This window comes from Cinclus cinclus, chromosome 4 (assembly GCF_963662255.1).
Source record: "Cinclus cinclus chromosome 4, bCinCin1.1, whole genome shotgun sequence".
Taxonomy (NCBI): domain Eukaryota; kingdom Metazoa; phylum Chordata; class Aves; order Passeriformes; family Cinclidae; genus Cinclus; species Cinclus cinclus.
Window position 1 is genome coordinate 25959440 of NC_085049.1, and position 21489 is coordinate 25980928.

General features: G+C 43.8%; 1 protein-coding gene across 3 annotated transcripts in view; it reads left to right on the forward strand.

The window, feature by feature from the left end:
• Positions 1-11813: 11813 nt before the first annotated feature.
• ITPR2 (inositol 1,4,5-trisphosphate receptor type 2) overlaps positions 11814-21489 on the forward strand; it is a 248277-nt gene continuing 238601 nt past the window's right edge. For all 3 annotated transcript variants that reach the window (XM_062491836.1, XM_062491838.1, XM_062491837.1), the window contains exon 1: positions 11814-12335. In XM_062491836.1, coding sequence (XP_062347820.1) covers positions 12244-12335 — 92 coding nt within the window. In that variant the 5' untranslated portion in view covers positions 11814-12243. The remainder of the gene's footprint in view (positions 12336-21489) is intronic.

A 21489-nucleotide genomic window follows, 5' to 3' on the forward strand; every position in this document is an offset into this window, starting at 1 on the left:
GCTAGGAGTGTAATTGTCAGTTTGTTTGTGGGTTTGTTGCATCTCACTGTGAAGGTGAAGCAATGATAACTTGTGGGACATCACTCTGGTTCTGCCCTTGGTTTCATGCACACAGATTTGGGAGGGAAGAGAAAAAAAAAACCCTGCACAAAACACTTTCATATCAGTAAACACAAAATACTGTGCAAAAGGTTAAAGTTAAGCTTACACCTGTTTGGGAGACTGGGGGGACCTTCAGGCATCACAACACCCCTAGGGGACATCGTGTGTGATACTAAAAAATAAATTAGGAACCTCATGTTGGGGCAATTACTATCCTTGTCTTTGGGAAATTTTAGTTCAAGCCCTTCGCAGTGGTGTTACAAAGCATAATTATATGACTCGAGGTGCTGTTAGATGCAAATCTTCTGGGTATGCTATCTCTCCATTTAATCAGTTATTTGTTTGCCACTTGGGTACAGAAAGTACTTTGTTTAAAAATTAGCTGAATATACTTCCAGTAACAGCATCAGTGGGAAATAATGAAAAGTAGCTGATTTACTACTAGTAAAGAGCATCCAAGAGCTCCGTGGTGTATCTCATTTACTCTGAGATTTATGCAATACACAGTCAGCTAACTCCACACACAAACAAGCTGTGCATGGCTCCTTGTGTTCCTGTTTATGCCCATTTATCTTCAATTTTGTTAGAAACACATAAGCTGCCTCCTTTATTTGCTGCGTGTTCCCTTTCATTTGAATCCTACTTTTCATTTTTTGTGGATTATCTCTTTGCTGTTAACATTGTTGTGTGGCACACTGCTACTTTTGTAAATGAATTTTAAGAACTTTGCAGCAACTTCATAGATTTTTTTCAGGGAATACAGATCATCCTTGTTGCAAAAATGAACTGATGTATGATGATGTGGGGCTTGTTAGCAACTGAGGCTGTGTGTGTGCACACACTGGGAGTCTGGGATAGAGCAATGGGCACCACATCCAGGTGAGAAACTTGAATAAAAGCCCACTGAAAATGGCAAATGTTTTTCTGCATTTTAGGGGCTGAACAATATGTGTGCTGATTTTTCCTTATTCTATCATACCCTGAGATCACATGTAAAAGTGAAAATGCTGCCTGGTGCGTGCAGGATGCATGTCATGCTGAGGCCCTAATGACTGGCAAGGGCTCTGAGGTAGAAGAATAAATATTCACTGTGAAGAACAAATGCCAGTTATTAGTTTGGCATCTGAAGGAAAGCAACAGGTCTCTTCTCTCTGCAGGTTAATGTGTGGTTTACTTTTAGAGGAAGATGAGGGAGGGTTACCTGCTAAAAAGAAGCAAGTGCTGCCCTTCCCAAAGCCCTGCAACACCCATATGAAGGAGATCCCTCTCTGCCATGTGTATGACAGCCTTTCACTAGGGGTTGTCACCCTGCAATATAAACCCTCTCAACTTAAGCATTAATAAAGGAATCATGCTTCTGTGCTAGTTGTGCAAATAGAAATGAGAACTTGAAACACAAAACAAACCACAGCAGTCCCTCCTGGGGTTCTGCACCATGTGGAGAACTTGCTGGAGGAGTATTCACCATGGAGGAATATCCTGTGCCTGACCTGTCATACATAGCCTGCTTCCTCTGGGCTCTCTGCCTCCCATTCTGTGGAGTTTCTGAACAGTTGTTTTGATGAGCAGATACTGCAGCTGGATGGGGATGATCTGGGGTAAGAACTCTGTTAATTTGGATTTGTCTGTAGAAGACTACACCAGTCAGTCAGGCCTGCATTCTCTTTTTCTACAGGATGGGTTTAAAACCAACATCCTCTCCATGCCCTATTGCATCCTTGGGATTTAAAGTATGGGATCGAGTGGATTTCCCAGCACCAGGATTTCCTGGTGGTTCGAGCACTAACTTGGGACTTGGAGACACCACAACTGTGCTTTTGGATTCATCATCTAAGTCTCTTGCCACACATTTGAGATTCAGAGAGGAGCCTCTCAGATTTTTCAAAGGCAGATAGGCAAGTTAAGAGCCAGTGTCTCACTGATCTCTGCAAGTGCACCAGCTGGGTCACAAAATAACTATATCTTCATACATGCTTGCTTCTCAGTGGCTTAATTTAATAAATATCTTCCCCAATCTCTCAGTTCTTCCATTCCCCACCTGCACTGTACCCTACTCAGGTGATTAATACTTTGCTTTCTCACATGGTGATTGTCAAGATATATTCATTAATGCAGTTTAATTAATTACGTATGGTGGGAATGGGGGATAAACCAGTTTTTCAGATGACATGGCCACAAGGAAACTTTTATCTCTCAAAATACATTGAAAGATTTTTGGTGCTGGGGGAGGGTTGCTTTTCTCCATGGCTTCCAAAATGCCCTGTGCTTGCTGTTCATAGCTCATGTGCATGATCTAGGGGCTGGAAAGGAAGAATGAAGACATCAGGAAGCAGCAGCAGCCAGAAATGACCTGTCCCTGCCAGGGAAGAATGGAGTGGCCTTGTGGCTGTTGCAGAGACTGAAAATAGGAGGTATGGGGTGATGGGGAGGAAGACCTGAGCAAGGATTAAATGAGAGCTTGGCAGCATGCTCTGGGAGGAGGAGTGGGTTCATCCCAGCATGGGAATGCTGCAGGAATGATGCCTTGCTGGTGCTTTTCACTGTTGCAGAAATGGCACGGAGGACCAACCACATCCACTGCCCCCTTCCCTGTCCTGGAGAGTGGTTCAGCAGTGTCCTCATGGAAGCATTTGCCTGTTCCTCTTTTGCTTTACCAGCCAGCTGCCAGAGAGGCAGATCAGGGGATTTTTACAGCCTCTGGTTGCCACGGGAAGTATGTTTTTCTCCTAGATGTCAGATAGCAAACGGTACCATTTTGAGGGGGAAATTTGATAGAAATCAGCACTTTTTCCCCTTTTTGCCTTTACACCCTGATATTTACATTAACAATCTCTCTAATAAACTTGTGGGTGGATGCCCATCCAGTCTGCCTTGGATGTTATCCTGTCCTATGCCTTGTGAGCCTGTTCTTGGTGCTTGCAGCTGTTGAATAATGAATGTGCACCAGGCAGGACATCTTCTGTCTGTGATTTTTTATGTGTCTGCTACTGAAGAGGTGGCAGTTCCAAGCCTGGCTCTGAAACAGAGATGCTGATTGAGCTGATGTCAGAGGACAGGCTTCACTTTTATGTTACCCATCTGTTTTCAAACAGCACTTTAATATCTCTGCTGATCACTGAGGAGATAATGTCAAGTGTAGTGCCAAATGTATCCATGTGCATTTTAAATTTTGGGGTTTATTAGCTATCTCCAGCTGTTTCTTTGCCTGTGACGTGGTAACAATATGTATTTCTTCTGTGTTTTTTAAGCAACAACCAGTATCACTGGTAAAATAATTCATCTACTGCTAACTTTTCCTTTTTTGGGTTGACAAAATAGAAATGGTGGGTGATGGTTCTGCTTTTTTAATGCACTCGTTTGTGGTTGCCCACGGATTAGTTAAAATCTAATTTCCTAAACACGTTTTTCTAACTTCCACTGCTGCAGAGATGCAAAACGTCTTGCAAGAGCTGCTGAGAAACAGGAGGTTATTTCACTGATTTAGGTGAAACCCACTGAAACAGGGATTTATTTCATCAAGCATCCACATCACGAATCTATTTAAATTTTATGAAGCCGGAGGATATGAAATTGCATGTCTCAGCTTTTCAGGATTCAGCTGTTCTGCTAATGTTTGTAGTGGCTAAGAAAGACACCCAAATGATGAACATTTTAAAAACTACCCACAAAATAAACACAAACAGTTCTCAGGGATAAGGCATGAAATAAAGCAGGTTTTTTCTGACTCATGTCTTACACCTTTAATACAATGTTAAATACTGGTAGGGGATGCAGGCAAATGCACAAAACATTCCTAAATGAAAAAGTAAATCAGGTATTTCCATGTGATTAGTAGGCAGGTTTTTTTTTCTGTTGTTTTTTTTTAGTTCCAGATAAATTTAGCATACTTTTAGATAAGATTTTTGTTTCAACCTTCTGCATTCTGGACTGAAAGGAAGAGAGACTCCAGTGTGGGGAATCCAAATGTGCTGTAATGTTGATGATGTCCATAATTCCATATTAATTTATTTTAGAAACCACCAAAATTATTTCTCCTTTCTTATTCTTACTCATGCTCTCACTTCCTGGGCACAGCTGGACTGAGATGACAGAAATCCTTTGAGAACATCTCTCATATAGGGCACTTCCTTCATCTGAGCATAAAATCAGTTTGAAATAATGGTGGTGTGAGCTTCAAATCTTGGTCCATATTTGCCATTAAAGACACTTTCTGTCTACTTGGAATCGCAGCCCAGACATTTGGCTGTACTGATTAAATAATTCTATAGTGTCCTGGAAAGTAATTTGCAGATCACTTTGGGAGAGGTAAAAGTAGAAATGACCTTGGAAAGAGCCAGCACTGATCAGAGGTGAGGGTGTGGAAGACTGAGGTTGTCAATGAGGACTTCTTGGACCTCCCCATCCAAAATATCTCTAGACAGTGACCAATAGAATTCCTGATGTCTAATTTTCCCTTACAAACACATTTCTGAGAAACACCAATTCTTGGGGTGAGGGAGAAGAGTGATGGCTTTAAATGGGCTTTAATGACTCCAGACCTCCCTAAATGACTTCTCTGGAAATGCAGTGCTAACTACCCAAAGCCTGTTGACTTGTGCTCCCCTCCCTAAAATGGTATTTTTAGTTTATTTTACCTATCTGAAAGCTAGAACGGGTCTAAGGTGAAGATCTGTGGCCTCTGCTTTCATGAGGGAAGACTGGTTCTCTTGAAAAAAAGTTGGTGTACCTGATGTTTCCTTGCCTGAGCCTGGACCAGAAAGAGAAATGTACTTCATCCCAATAAAATGCTGGTGTGACCCAGGAATGATGGGCTGGGGGCAGCTGCTTCACCAAAAATCATAATCCCACCCCCTCCCCCAGGTACTTTTTAATGTGCCCCCCAAAAAGAAAAAAGCTGTAAAGCTGTCCACAACCCTTTTTTTTTCATTCTTAACGTGGCCAGTATGCTGGTGAAAGGAGACAATTCCGGCAAAATATTGAGCTGCATTTATTTTGCAAAAGCTTTTCAGAAAGAAAAAAAAAAATAATTGATCAGAAAAAAAAAATCAAGAAGTGTAAAGATTCCACAGGTTTGAAGCATCTTTCCTGAGGCTCTGCACAATAAAATTAGGAAAGGTAGGGAGGTATTCCTCAGGTATGCTTTCTAAGCTCCATGGCTGCAATTGAACTGCAGCCATACAGGAATTACAGATATTTTTCACTTTTTTAGTTAGTTACTAACAATTACCACTTTATCCAGCTTGGAAATACAGCTGCATTTTTTTAGACCTCTGACTAGAACTGTTGTTTTTCTTAGGCTTTACTGTGGAAATTTTTGCAAAACTTGCTCATTTGAAAAAAAACAAAAAGGCAACATTGAGTTTATGTGGAATATTGCTTGCCCAGTTTAAAATATATTTGTCTTAAGTAACTGCTGTACATTGCTGATGCTGTATCCAGACTGCAACTGCTGCCATTGGGTCAGCCAGTATTAATGACAGCACTCAAAACACAATTGCTTTTTAATTACAGTCCTCTACAGGAGGCTTCCCCCCCCCCCCCCCGCCCCTTTTATGACGATGATTCACTATTTTCTCTGTGTTTTCAGGTTTTAGAAGTCTCAGGACAGCTGGAAAAAGAGAAAATTTAAACAAGGCATGTACCCCTTTCTCTGCTTGGTAGGGAAAGGCTTCGTTTGGAAGCAGCCAAGCAGCACAGCAGCCCCAGGAGACAGTGGCTGATTAACAAGCCTGTGGGGGCTGGCAGTGAGGGCTGCAAGGTTGGAAGCAAACCCGGTGTAGCCGCTGGCACTTGCTCCCTGCAGGAATAGTGAGTTCATTTTTGTGCACTTCCTGATGCTCGCTCTGCGGTCGGGAGCTGATAGAAGGCAACGCTTCAACTTCCTGAACCCTCTAAATAAAGCATCCTTTCTGTAGGGGTTGGTTTGTTGGTTTGGGTTGGTTTTTTTCCTTTTTTTTTTTTTTCCCCAAAGAAAGGCACATTGTGCTTTCTGCTTTGGTTGGATTTTCATGTTTGGCTCTTTGAATGGACAGCTTTGGTGGTGGAACAGTTGGAAACTGGTTTCAGAGAGGCTCCAATGTATGGCAAGGGGAAATATCTTCTCTGGAATGGCTTGGAGCTGCTCTCAGGAGTTTATTTACATAGCTGCTGTGTCGTGCCACAGCTACAAGGGTGGCCAAGCTTCCTCTTTAATCTAAACTCCTTTTACTTAAGGTATTAATTCACAAATTAAGCTTCAGTTTTCTTTATTTATAGGTTTGTTTCTTTCAAGAGATTACTATAGCAAGGAAGTGATTATTTAAATAACTTGAATTAATGTGTATATTAGCTCTTGTAAATTCAGTTGTAGCAAAGAGCAAGTCAGACAGTCAGACTTGAAGTCTGTTCACTCACACCACAGTGTGACTCAGTGAGGATGCGAAGCTCACACCCATTTCCTAGTGAAACACCCAAGAGGTCACCTGCAAGAGGTGTTCATTTTCTAATGTTAAGAAAAATGTGTTTCCCTCCAAGGGAAAGTCCTTTCCAAGACAAGGTGTTAGGAATTGAGCTGGAATTTCCTGTTCCTATCTAAGCCAGGTTGAATGAAGTAGGTAAACAAGCACTGGATGCTCCATATTCTGGTTTTCTCATTATTCTCAACCAAGTAATGACGCTTATTTTGCATGATTCACTCCCTTATTATGTTACTAATTCACATTTAACTCCGTCAGGCCTCTTTTTCCCCGGGGTATTCTGTTGGTGTAATTTTTTTTAACCAGATGTTTGATACTTCGTATGGCTCCAATACCAACATATTGTTTGAAACAACATCAGAAAGAGTTAACTCCCACAAGGAGAAAAAAGGCAAAGTGAGTCCCCACAGCTGGCTATCTCTCAAGAAATCAGCTCCTGCTCTGACGTTTGCTACAGGCAAAGTAAAACAAAGCTCTACCAGCAGTAAATCAATTCCTGTGTGCGGGTACTGTCAAAATGAGCTGTTCTGGAGCTCTCTGATCCAACCCATGGGCCAAGTCACACTGATTTTATACACCCCAGAGTTTTGAAAAGCCATTGTGCTCAGGGAAGAGCTTGGCTGGCTCAAATATGAATATCCACAGGGTAATGGATGTCTTCAGCTGCTGTGGGAAACTTCATTGGGTGCGTTTAAAAACCAGGCCTTCCTGAAGTAAGCTGTTAATTGTGCTTTGCTTGAGATGAGTTTATTAAAATACTTCAGCTACAGATGGGCTTTAAAATCAGAGTTGGGTTTTAAATATAAAAATATCTTGAATGGTTGTTGTTGTCATTTTTTTGTTTGTTTGTTTTTTCTTCTTCCTTGTATATTAAACAGATAAGAAGTAAACCCAAAGCTTTGAGTCCAAACTTTCATATAGCTTTATGCTAAAGCTCTGGGTTGCCTGCCTGGATTTTGGCCTGCTCCCATCTACATCTATTGTATTAAAACAGTTAAAGGCATTCTTCTCTTCCCCCTTTTCCCCCCGCAGCTGTAAAGTACTATCCTCTTCTCTCGAGTAAACAAACATCAATGCTGCCTGTTGTATAAGCCTCTGTTTGGTTCAGTTTGCTTCCCTGGAGTGGCCCATATATCTGTAACTTCATCCAACAGGGAGGCTGTGTAGGTGTGAAATTAAAACCTTTCCAATCAGACAATTTTCAAATGTATAAAATGCTCAGCTTCTACCAGGAGCCTCCCCTGTTTAGACAAGGTGAGTAGGAAATTCAGACATCTGCCTAAGATGTGAGGGGTGGAAAAAGAGCAGGAACAGGACGACATTGGCCTATTTAACTTGGTGAGTTTTTGGAGTCTGAAGACTCTCTAATATTGTGTATTTTCACATCTAAGTTGGATGCTCAATGCTGCAATGGGGTGTTTGTGTTGACCTCTTTGTGGATAAGCTGCTTCTTCTCTGTGCCTCAGCACAGGAATGAACATCAAAATCTAGGACCTAGACATCAAGGTAAAATTTCCCTGCATTAAAATACAGTCAAATACTTCTATAAAGAGACTTAACATCAGAGTACCACTGCAGAAATTACTTGAATATTATCTTCTCTGAAAATAAGTAATAGACTAGATGAGAGCTGAGAAAGGAATATTTCCTCACTTTTACAATGTACAGAGGAATATATGCACCAGGGCAGACTGTCAGTACCAGCTGATGATTCCTGCATCTGGGTCCTGTTTCACATCAAAGCCTATATTCCCAACTTTGGAACAAAAGATTACCAGAGATAACTGATGGAAAACATATCCCAGTTATTGACTAAGCAGCCTCACCTTCACCCTGCAGCTAATTACAAAGTTAAAACTGTAGTGAAAAAACTCCATATTTATCGAAATAACCCATTTAGTGTATTTCTGCTCCAGATAAATGAAGCAATATTCTATTGTAATCTCTGGCCCTGTTTTATCTTTTTCTATGTAGACTTGTTATGACAAAATCTCTTTCATTTTAATTAAATTTTTCCAGATACCATCTTCATAAAACTAGCACTCAGAGAAGCATAATCATTATTTTTAATAGAAGAGAGTTAATGCTTATTAAAAATTCTGGAGGATTGTCACTGCTTACGTTTCCTGTCTGCAAGGAGAAGAAGAGCAAGGGTTCCTCAGAAGTGCTTTTCCAGGGTGATCTTTCTACCAGTTTAAGACCTGGTCTACAAAAGTGGGTAAGGGCTGGCTTATTTTGAACATACAAATCGCTTGGTAATTTCAATGAGATTTATCAGGATGTTTCAATGGGACAGGTTTAAAGTGAAGCCCAAATACTTGACTGCCTTCAGGATATCACTTTTTCTGCAAAACTGGTTATTTCATAGGGCTCATTTTTAGTTAACATATTTTTCTGCTTGGACTGAGATTTCCAGTTTATTCCATGTGTATCACGGGAGTGCTACAAGGTCGCAACTACATTGAGCTGCTGGCACCATCCAGCCTGAGCCAAGATGAACAAGCTTAGAAGTGAAGGAGAATGCAACCTATGCCTTGCTTTCCTTGGGGAGGGAGAGAAAGAAGCAAAGATGACTGCAAGTGTAGGACTCCTATCAATTTCCAGCTTTGCCATGGCAAGCATATACCAAATATTTTCTAAAGTGACCTGAATTAACCTTCTTGTAGTAGCAAAACCTGTGGGCCCCTTTCTCCCCGTGCAGGCAGAGCTGTCAAGGACACAGCAGTCCTGCCTTGCTGCTGCCAACCCATAGGAATGTGTCAAGTACCAAAGGACATTTTCAATGGCCCCAATTACCTGTGTTTAGGCAACAAAGCTGTCCCCTCCTGACAGAATGGTCCCAAATGGAGTTTTGCTCCCAGGCACATCAAGGACAGACAATCCTGCTGCTTTGCCCAGTTCTGAAGTTCATTCTCAGGAATACTCCCACTGATCTAAGGCATGCTAGGATTTCATTTATTGCTGGGAAATGTGAAACCGCCCTGGCTAAAGTATCTTAATTAGGCCATGAGAGCCTGGTATAAAATGGCTGAGATAAACAGGGTCAGGAGGGCACCGGATATTGTCAATGCATTGTAAAGCCTTTGCTGCTCAGCTCAAGCTGTCCAGAACCACATTTCCATGAAATAAAACACCTGAGCCCTCTGTGTGTGGCTCCTGGAGGGCCCCTGGGTCAGCGCTTTTCACGTAGTCAGCACATGGGCAGGGAGCCAGAGCTTCTCTGCCCTCTGGTGCCTTGTGCTGCTTGGACTTTCAGTTTCTTATTCTGGTATGCTTTAAATCAGTCCAGCTTTGGGGTTTGCTGTGTGTGTTTGGGGCATTTTGAAGGGCCTCATCTTTGGTTTTCCTGTGCAAGGGCTGGTGCCTGAATGAGGGCTCTGGCACCTATTCTCTTCATATGGCTTTTCCAGGAAGGATTTAGTAACTGTGGTGACATCAGGAGACTGAGCTGGAAGAATGTGGGGAAGTGTCAGATCTAGGGCCTGTATATGTGTATTCACAGGATGGATTGGCTGGAAGGGACATCGAAGCTTATCCAGTGCCACCCCCTGCCATGGACAGGGACACCTTCTACTATCCCAGATTGCCCAGAGCCCCATCCAGCCTGGCCTGGAACACTTCCAGAGATTGGGCAGCCACAGCTTCTCTGGGCAACCTGTGGCAGGGCCCCACCACCCTCACAGGGAGCAATTTCTTCCTTATATCCAATCTGATATATCTGACACCCCTTTTCAGTTTGAAATAATTCCCCCTTGTCCTGTCACTCCATGCCTTTGTAAAAGGTCTCTCTCCAGCTTTCCTGTAAGCCCCCTCTAGGTACTGGAAGGTGCTATAAGGTTTCTCCAGAGCCTTCTCTTCCACAGGCTGAACAAATCCCACTCACTCAGCCTGCCTCCATAGGAGGGGTCTTTGCTGGTGTCTTTGTATCCCACCGTGTACAAAAGAAAGTGCCAAATCAAATATATTCACCATAAAGGAGTAAAGGGGGACCTCTAGAATGGCATAACGTACATCTGGATGGTAAAACCCCTTTTTTTTTTAATTTGGAGACTCATCATTTCTGATCTCAACAATTTATGTTCAGAAGTGCAATGAGGTTGAAAGTCATAGATCTGAGAGATTAAATCTAAGTGTGAAACTCTCAGCTGGTTAATCACTACCAGCATTGTGCACACTCCTGCAACTAGATTAATATTCTTGTAATTTCAGAGTTAGTATTTGATCAGGCTCTTTTTTCTTATTGCAAACAGTATTTTTTTAAAAACATAGTGGTTAACAAATACCATTACTGAGTTTGCTTGTAATGAGGAGAGCTGTCAGGTAAATTACACCTGAAAAATCATAAAGAGAAATACTTCGATTCTTAGAACTGTTAGTGAAAATTACATTTTTGTTTAAAGAATGCACAGTATTTTTAAGAAAAATAGTCCCCTGCTGGGGATAGCCTTACCTTGGAACTGAACACTTCCACCTGATACTGGATGCATGGTTTGGTGGGCTGGTCCTTGTTTTTGGGCAGTGAACTGGAGCACAGTGGGTTTGTGCAGCCCTCCTGAGCCCCTTTGGCCACCAAGGCGTGGGCTGCAGCCTCTCTCGCAACTGTGCCCTTTTCCAGCTGGGCGTGTTGGGGGAGCCCTGGCAGCTCCACTGTGGTGAGTGCGGGGAGGCTGCAATGGCCTGGGCAGAAGGGACTTCCAGAATGCTCTCTGTGTTGACAGTGGGGTTTTTTTACTGTTAAATTGGTGGTAATTTTCTTATGGAAACATGTGCTGTAGGGGTTGAGAGGGGCCCTCATCCCTGGGTGTCCCTGTGTGCAGGGAGGGCTCCGAGCAGGGCCCAGGCTCTGCTCTGGGGGGGCCAGCAATGGCACCAGAGCCACGGGCAGGGACTGAGCCCAGGGGGTTCCACCTGGACAGGAGGCAGAACTTCTTCCCTGGGCACTGAACAGATTGTCCAGAGAGGCTGTGGGGTCTTCTCACTGGGGATATTCCAGAACAAGCTGGACACAATCCTGTGCCCTGTGCTCTGGGAGGGCCCTGCTGGAGCAGGGAGGTGGCACCAGTGACCCAATGTGGTCCCTTCAGCCTGACCCATCCTGGGATTCCGTCAACTCCTGCACAGCACTGCAGCATGGTCTGCTTCTCATTAAAAACATTAACTAAAGGAGTTACGGCTCCTGAAGTCTGCAAGCCATAAAATAGAAGGGTGACATTTTTGGCGACCACTCCAAGCCCACTCTCTCGGAAGAACGGGCGGCTGTGGGGAAGGGCCGCCGTCCCCTCACGCCCCTCGCTCTCGGTCTGCGCCCCCCGCCGCTGCCCCCGCGGGTTCTAGCCCCAGGGAATCACTGACCGAGGGGCTCCGCAGCCCCCTCCCAACCGGCGGGAAGCCGGGGCCGCCTGCCCGGGGCTCAGCTCCCTGCTCCGGGCTCGGTCCGCTGGCCGGGGCGGGGCGGGGGCGGGCGGGGGCGGAGGCGCGGGAGGCGGGCGGGGGCCGGGCCGCGCTGAGCCGCGCACCGCGCTCCTGTCAGCCCTCTCGGCACCTCAGGGGCCGCGCTCAGCCCCCCGCCCGCCTCGGCCCCCGGGCTCCCCACGGATCGCTGCCATTTGCTTTGATTTTTTTTTTTTTTTTTTTTTTTTCACCTCCGAGGGGAGGAGCGCGGAACCCAGCTGGAAAATGAACCAGAATGTCTGACAAAATGTCCAGCTTTCTGTACATCGGGGACATCGTGTCCCTGTACGCGGAGGGCTCCGTCAATGGGTTCATCAGCACGCTGGGGTGAGTGGGGGCCGGGCGGCGGAGCCGAGCGCGCTGCGCGGAGCCGGCCCGCGGGCAGCGCCGGCGGCAGCGGCACAGGAAGGGGCGGCAGCGCTGCTCGGCGGAGCGGGGAAAGTAGGAAGTGATGGGGAGCGGCAGGGGATGAGAGAAGTTCCCGAGCGGGGCCCGGGCGGCCGCCGTGCCGGCGGCGGTGCCGGGATCCCCGCTCGGCTCCTGCCGGGGCTGCGCCCCCGCGCCGGCCCCGAGCGCAGCACCAGAGCCCGCTCTCTGCCCTCCCCAAACGCCTTCCTACGGTCTTTATATATAGCTGACCTTTTAATTAATTAAGTTTTATCGCCCGTCCGAGAATTTTGGACAAAGACATAAAAGGCAAAACCTTTGCTTTCTTGCTCGTAGTCGTAATCAGATCGTTAAATGCACATCCCTTTATTTCAGGTTTGTGTCCAACACAGTCTGCTTGTCAGTGATGAGATCGTTACGATCAGATGTTTAGCTTCATGGGCATGCTTTTCCCGTGAGCTCTTTCTCTTTGCGAGGTGAAAGTGGCTACTTCACTGGACCGCTGCTTGTTTCAGGTTTTTATTAACAGTGACCGCTTTAAATCACCCTTTTGGAATCCGGGAGGAAAAGCCTCGGCGCAGAATGACAGATACATACTGATACATTTCTTTACGTTGACACATTTTTTAAAACCATCCTGTAGTTAGGCTGCAGTGACCTAGTGTCCCGAGGGTGCAGTGGTTCCCGCTGATGTTTGTAGGAGAGCTGCAGGAGCTTCAGTGACTTTGTGCCACTGTCCTGAAACCTTTGCCATTGGAAACAGTTCCTGTGCTGCATGGTTGTAAGCGATTGGCGAGGAAGGTCAAACTCTTGTAAATATCTGCTACATTAGTGGTACCCTCGGAGTAGCAGTGAAACTTGCTAAGGCAAGTTAATGTGTGCCTGGGTATTCCTGCCGTGTTTGTGTTGGGCTCCCTGCGTTCTAAGATTCCTGCGATGGGGGGACTGTCGGTGTGAAAATGCAAACAATGAATGTCTATGTTAACTTGATGTGCTGCTGTTACTGGAAACGAGCCGGTGTTCAAGGTCTTTTATATTTTTTGAAATCTTATTATTGTGTCCAATCCTTGCTGTTCACTCTTTTGATCTGTTCACAAGTGTTTCTCCATGGCGTGTTCCTCTGTCTCTCAATTTGGCGCTTTGTCTCTCCGTGACTCCCCATGTTGTCTCAATCTTTTGTTTTGCTGTCTCTTACAACTTTAAATTCTGTCTGAAAAATTTTGCCTTCTGCAGCTGTTAATTGCTGGATATTGTTTATTATTCTTGTTCTCCCCAGCACTTCCTTTTTGCTGGCAAGGTCTGTTGTTGGTTGGTGGTGTTGTTGTGTCTCATCACTGGGTTCTGTTATCCGGAGGAAGCTGAGTGTGCCGTGCTTTTGCTTTTCATTGTGTTCCTCCTTTCTGAGAACACCTGCTTGTGTCATGGATGTTCCTGCTGTGTGCTTGTACGACTGTCACTTGAATATGTGTTGGCATTGCCCTGTCACAGAAGTCAGACTGCTGATACTCCCCTGAGTTAACTCCCTCCTCGGAGTTAAGGCAGGACATTTACTCCCGGTTTTATAGAGGAGAAGCCAAGATCCAGGCTTGCCTAGGGCACATGGAAACTCTTTACTAGAAGAAACAAGTGAGCTCGAGCCAACATTTTCTATCTAGTCTGTCTTAGCTGGAAAACCCAGCTCAAGAAAACTACCTGGAATGAGGCAGGAGTTCAAGAATGCTGATGTACTTCTGTTGGCTTTTCAGTACAACTATTTTGTGCCCTGCTCCCTTGCATGGTAAAGGCAGCTGCAGAACCAGGAGCCTGGAGTGGAGAAGCTCTGGGAAGCTTGAAGTCACTAGTGGAAAACTCACATGGCTACTCAATGGGAATGCTGGCCCCTCTGCTGGTGGTACAAGAGCTTGGACTGAAATTTAAAATTGTGGTGCCAAATGACATTGTGCCAGCTAGTGCGATTGCTGCCTTTGGACTGGCTGCGGCAACACAGGAGGCAAAAAACCCTCCTCTGTTCAGGGAAAAAGCTTGGCTAGCTGCATTTTTGGTGCGCAGCCATTGCTGAACTCCTGCACCTTCTGCATTCCTGCAGGTTCTCTGCAAATCTTTGGAAAGAGGAGGCCTCACCTTCCAAAGGTGCCTCTAGTTGGTGAGGATGAAGTGGGGTAGAATTGGGAATGACTGCTTGTTTCATTTGGCTGATGTGAATCCTTGTTTGATTGCTCTTGCTTGGGTTGCTCAGGGTGCTGTTCTGAAAAGTCAACTTGCTCAGTAGCTCTCTTACACTACTGAGCCCACTGGGGAGTCTCCTGCTATTTCAAAAACTTGAAATCCAGCTCAGGGCTAGTGACTGTTCAGCAGAGAGAGAGTCCTGTTTATTTTAAGCTGTCAAAGGATAATTGTTTCTTAAACAAAGCATGAGCAAGGCCATTCTATAAATAAGGTTAAAAAGTGCACAGCACCTCTCCAAGCAGGGCAAGTCTGTCACGTCAGTGGACACCACTCCTTGAAGGGTTGATCCAAGTCAACACATGAGTTTTGAAGGAGATTTAGAAGCATATATAGGCTGTTTCTGGAGTTTTGGAGTATATTTTCCTCACTTGCCAGTGGAGAAATTTTCGTATGCTCAGTGTTCCCAGAAAACTAAAAGCTGAGAGGAAGATGTAGCTGAGCTGTCCAGATCATGTGTTGGGCCACGTTAATATCTACTGTAACCTGAGTGTGGAAATCTTGCTCTGGTGTAGTTTAGGAGGTATAAACCATCTCTTTTTAGGAGACAGAGGATCTGTGGCCCTGTGTCCAGGTGAGCATGGTGAGAGGTGCTATGTGAGTGCAGGAGTGCCTTTCCACAGCTCCCTCTACAAAGAGAGTTTGAGAATTGCTGTAACTACATTCTTTAAGTGGGTTCCAAAGGCTTGGAACACTTCTGGGAGTTGGAAGAAGCCAGTGTCCTTGCCCTCTCCCTCCTTGTCTCTGAATGGTTTCAGTGCTATAAACAGCAGTTGGATGTGAGCATGAAGGCTGTGCTTTCAGCTTTGATCCCTCTTAGTGAGAAGAGGAAACTGAACCTCTCTTCTACATCTGGGGTTAGTGCTGTAGGGTGGGATGGGAGAAGGGAAGTTGGGTACTGCTGCTCCAATTCTTGCTCCTCAGTTTGTATTTTAAAAGAAAGCAGCTTTGCTCAGTTTTGGAAGAAGAGGTGTAACCATCTGTCTCCAGGAGAATGTTCCAGGGTGTGGATCCCACAAGGAGAGGGGCACCTCTGGATTGTGGTAAAGGAGAGGGTTTCAGGCCTCAGCATTCCCCATTGGCTTCTGGAGACCTTTGGATTCTTGAGGTACTCAGAGCCCAAGAAATTCCCTGGGTTTTTTTTTTCTGCTTGGCTTCAGACTTCCTCTGGGTTTGGATGCTGCTTTGAGTGCAGATGAAATGTAGTCTGGCTTTTCCAACCTCAAGGCTTTCTGAGGTTCCTCACCTGCCCTCCTTCCTTTCAAAAAATGAGAATGCTTTTGTATATATGAACTGATAGTCAAGAAAATGTTTGGGAAAAGCAGCTTACATCCTTTGATGGCATTCTGTCATTGCAAGATAGATTTGATACTGGATTATTGAACTGTGCTAATTCTGTAGAGCTTTCCCCTACTTCTTTGGCATTTAGTGTGTTTTGGCTTCTGCCCGGTTGGAGACCTTATGTCCCACAGGAGATGTGTGGCAGGGCCAGGCAATGAATCCAATGATCTCATATTGTCCTAGGCTGGTGTTGAGACCATCTTTCCCAGCATTTTGGCTGTGAAAGCTCTCAGTGATGCATGGTGGCAATTAAAACTGCATTAATCACCTATCAGTACAATGAGGGGAAAAAAATATTCTTACCTGAAGAGGTGGGAAAAAAGAGTAAGTAAGTAATGACAATGGCCAGGATCAGCTGTAGTCTGACCTTGGGGTCCTGTTAGTCACCATGAGAAGCTGCATTCCTGTCTCACCTCCATAAATGTGCTGTGAGAGATCTCCTGGAACATAATTAATGGAGCATGCAGCAGGATCTGCCTGCTCTGTGATAGATGGCTCTGGATGACGAGGGGTGCTGAGACTTCTAATTAGCAGCAAAAACTGTGTTGTAAAATATTTTGGGCTCATTTCCTTGCATGTTATGTTGATTCTTCTTGAAAACTTCTCTTACTTTGTGAAAGTGCTTGCTGGAATTTTCTTGCTCAAAACATTGCAGATTTATTCAGGCTTCTTCACCGGGTTTTTGTGAATTAGTTGTCTTGTTGAACTTGGGCTTCACAGAGGGGTTGACTCAATCATACTCTGTGAAGAGACAAGATTAAATAGAAAGTGCTTAAGAAGCAGCATAAATCAAAATGTTGCAAGTATAGCAAAGGTTATACTTCTTGGTGACTTCAGGAATGGTGCTAAGAGAAAAGATGTAGTGACTGATGGTAGTTCCAAGACACCAGTGCAGTGTTTTCATCAGTGCACTCATTTTTTCAACCTTTCTCTCCTGCTCTTTTTATGTGTTAGCTATGGTTAAGGAACAGAGTATCCATCCTTTAATTAATAGCAAATTTTTCTTTCATGTACAAGCTGGAAAAAGGTAATTAGTCAGGAAGGAATAAAAAGCCTGAAGAAAGTGAGACTGGCATAACTAGAATTAATCATAATTTGATTCTGACACACAGACAATCAAGTAATACCTAAAAGAGAGATGAGAGTATGCATTTCAGCTTTTCTGTGGGAAAAAGTACTTGCATGTTTTGTTTCTGGGTACTTTATCCTCTAGACTGATAGAACCAGTGAAATTTGACAGTTTTGATTGCATGATTCTGATTTATTTTTTAAATACTGTGTAGGATTGGCATTTTCAGGAATATGTTCTCTTGGTTGTTCTGGTCTGAATTCTGCAGCTGCTTTGAATATATGGTGATGTACACTTTTCAGCTGCACAGTGTATTTCTTTTCTGTGATAACTAATAAACTCTATTAGTTGCATTATTTACTGCTTTCATTGATCTTACAATAAATGCCATGTAAGTGGAGATGTAGGCATATAAATACACCCCTGTATCTCAGATTCCTTACTATTCAATCCATATATCAAAGCTCATATCCTCTGTAATTATCCACTCTCACCAGCAATTAGGCACTGCTCCAGCTTTTATAACAACCTTATTTTGATGCTTGTTTCAAATGCTCTAACAGCAGTGCCATCTTTAAATAAACAATGAGACAAAGCTTTCCACAAAGCAGCCTCAGGGGAATGTAGCAGGCCATGAGCCCCAGGGGAAGTTGGTTTGTTTCAGAAGTTTTACTTGTTCACAGAGCACAGCCTCGGTGTGAAGGAACATCACACTTAATTACAGCAGTATGATTTATGAGGCTGTGTGCTTAAATGTAATATCCTTGGTTCAAAGGCCTCATTCTCAAACAGAATTGGAGAGAAAATGGGGGTTAGGGAAAGAACTGATTGATTGATTGATGTGGAAGTAAGTTTACCCATAAGTTGTGTGGTGGTAACTGGAAATAAGAGAGGACTTGGGTTTTGAACTGAGACAGGACACACAACTTCTGTTGTTCTCAGCTGGGCTGTGGGTGATGTGGGGATTAGTCAGGAAAGAGGGGAGATTGTTTGACCTGTGTGACCTGAAGTCTTTTTTACCTTGCTTTTACATAATGAGGGGATTAAACTAGACCCCTGTGTGTGGTTCTTGGTGTCACTAGAAACAACAGTTACCCTGTATTTTAACAGTACTGCAGAGGAAGAAGTCATTCAATCCCTGACTTCCTCAGCCTGGAAGATTGTATCCCAAGGGGCACACAGGCCTTGGCTCAGGTCTTTAGAGCCCTCTCCTGCCAGTGCTGCTCGGCTGGAACCTGAGCCTCTTTGTTGGGCAACAGCACAAAGCTGTGCCCTCTGCACTTCAAAGTCTGGTTTCTGCATGCTTTGAAAGGTCTGCTACTTCTTGGAGCAGAAAAGGGATGTGGGTGAAGCTCCATCACTTTGATACACTTGGTATCAAAACGGAGAAAAGAAAACGAACAGTAGTTCAAGGTTTACTTTTTACCTTGCCTGAGATGTGTTTTCTCACTTGATCAGATACTCATATTTTAATTCCTTTAAAGATATAATCCCCCTTATGACTGATTCCTTTACACTTTAATTTGTTATTTGTAAATCTGATTCCAAGTAATTACTTGAACCAGCAGTTCCACCACTATGTCCATGTGTAGGCACTTCCTGACATGGGCCCTGGTTTCAGCTGTTTATGGTCACCTTGATGTTTAGGACCCAGGGTAGATGCCTGGAGCTGAATATTTTGCTGTGGAAAGTTTCAAGTAAAATGGCCTTTCTGAGAACAGTTTTAGCCAACCCTCCCCCCCCCCCCCCAAAGCACCAGACCAAACACAAAGAAGCATGTTATCTCTGTTTTTTTAAAAACCCCAAGAGTCTTGCAGATGGGTGTCAAGAGTCTTCCTGAGCTGCAGGGCTCTCTGCAGCACCACTTCTCCAGCATGGAGGGCTTGTCTTTCTCTGCCCCTGTGGAGTTTTGCCCAGGTTTAGTTGAGGAAGGATTTCACCCTAAGACTTGATGGGCTGTCATGATACCTGCCTCTTGCTGGGGGGGCAGCAGCTTTACCTGGCAGGGGCAGCTTCTCTCTGCTGGTCCTTCTCTAACCAAGAGCCCTCAACCTGACCTGCATCTGTGTGGGAGGTGAATCCCAATTCCCAGGATTTCCAGATTCCTTTCCGGGGGGGATCACAGGGGTGCTTCAGTTGTCTAGCTGCTTTGTTCCCTATCTCTGGAGAAGTAAAAATAATTTCTGGTTTTAGTGCCTTGGTTCTGTTCAAAAACGAAACAAACTGAGAAATTACATTCTTGCAAGGTAAGGCTTTGGAAATAAACAAGAAAAACACAAGGTTAAAATGTACTTATTCATGTCTGATATTAAGTACTGCTTGAGGTTTTGAGGGGCTGTTTTGGCTGTGGTAGCCAAAAGGTTGTGTCAGGAATGGTCTTGTTGCTCTTGTTGCTGGTTTTGTGATTCCTTCTGTGCCTCAGCCTCTGTCTACCTCTCATCCTCATTTGTTTGTGTGTTTTGATTGCTGTTGAGGAGAAGCAAAGTGTTGTCCAAAGTATGTGATTTAAAAACAGTTCCTGTTCATTGCTTAGTAACAAAGGTAAGAGGACCCTGAAGAATGGGCTATAGGCAGCAGAAAATAATGTGGGGAAAACAGCCTACCCTGTCCTTCCATGCTCCCTTGCTAGATGATGAAAAGGAGGAAGAGAGGTGTGTTGATGAATTTAGGATGAGAAAGGAGCAGAGCAAGTGAGGCTGAAGGAGGGCAGGAGCTGCAGTTACCAAGAGATCTGCAGCCTCTGCTGAGAGAAAATAGCTCTGAAAGCTACTGACAAAGTTTGTTCTTTTCAAAGGGAAGAAGTCAGCTTGCCATTGCCACTGTTTATTTTGCTATTTCAAATGTCTGAGTCCTATACCAAGGCTGGTGAGGTTTCAAACACTTGAATATTTGTTTGTTTTCTGTTCTGAAAGTTTTTGACTTTGTCCAGGAAAATGAATGTTTTATATCACCTTCTCTAAGAGAATGTCTGAGGTAAAATGCCAGTTCCTCAGAAAGAAATTGCAGTTTTAAGATTGTCTGTGATATTTTTTGTAACAACAAAAGTTAGGTAAAATGAATTGTGGTATTTGGTAACCTTCTTCTATAATAAAGTTGGGGCAATTAATTTGAAATGTCTTTTTCGGTCATTGCTGTTGCATGAGTGAAGGTATGGGGTTGAAATTTGTATGAAAATACTTGGCAGGAGGAGGCTGGAGGAGCATATCCAAATGTGGTGGTTATTCCTGTGGGTCCCTTCCAACTCAGCTTGCTCTGTGATTCTGTGATTTGACAGCGAGTTAAGCTTCCTCCAGCTCTTTTTTGTATGATATTAAAATAGTAGTCAAATTTTTTGTTCTTTGACCTCTGACAGATAAAAATCAATGTCATTTAAAAGGAAAATCAACAAGCAAACCCTGAAACAAGGCTCTTTAAATGGAACTCAAAATACAGAAACTTTTTGTGATTCAATGCTTGGGCTTCTTATCTTGATTTTCTCTTCCAGGCTTGTTTGAATTTCAAACATCTTTTTTATTCCCTGCTCTTGACACACACAAGTTAATCAGTGCTGCAGGGGCAGTTGAAAGACACAGAATTAAGGAAACAACTGCTTAAACTCTTAGTAAGCCCCAGATATTTTTAACCTGCTTCCCACAGTTAAAAGACAGTAATCCAGTTCTTAAGAGTAAGTTTTGGGTAGTTGTGTCACGTTGAGCACTGTGTTGTGGAAGATTTAACTTGGCAGCAAATTTAGAGGGAAGCAAAGTTGGATGTGAGCAGTATAGTTTTGTCCTGAATCTTGCAATACCTGACTTGATTTGTAAAATACCAACTCCAACAGCTCTCTTACTTTTACTTGTGAGATTTGCTAAAATATTCTCAGCCACCTTTTCAGTCTAATATTTTTTAAAGATAGTTTTTTAAACTGTTCAGAAACAATAAATAGAGAGGAAGCAAAACCAATGCAATAGGAGAGTTTGGATATCACTTTTGAAAACACTGAGAGCAGATCTTTGTTCAGTTGTGAATGCTGAAAAATGTTCAAATGCATCACGAAGCAAATGTCATTCTTCTGAACAAAGAATAAAAATTTAAAGCCTTCCTAGAAATTTGGACTTTTAAAAATACTTTATTGAAATAAAGCAAAAAAACAAAGCAAAACCAAAATAAACCAACAAACTGTGTGGAGTGAAAAAGGTTAGCTGTATGTTAGTGGTGTTTTCTTTGATGTTTTGGACAATTTTTTGAGGTTATCACATTCTGCTAAAGTGATCTCAGTTTCAGCTGAATGCACTGTCCTTGCTTTGCCGTCTGGCACTGGTGAGGGTGCCAATCCATAAACTCCTGTTCCAAATCTTGACAGAGCTCAGTGGGCTTGGCTCTTTATGGAAAGCTGAAAAGTCAGGGCTTAGTGGAGCATTTTGTGGAATTTCAGTGGAATAAAATAAGGTTTTCCATCAGGCTTGCCAATATAAAAATCAG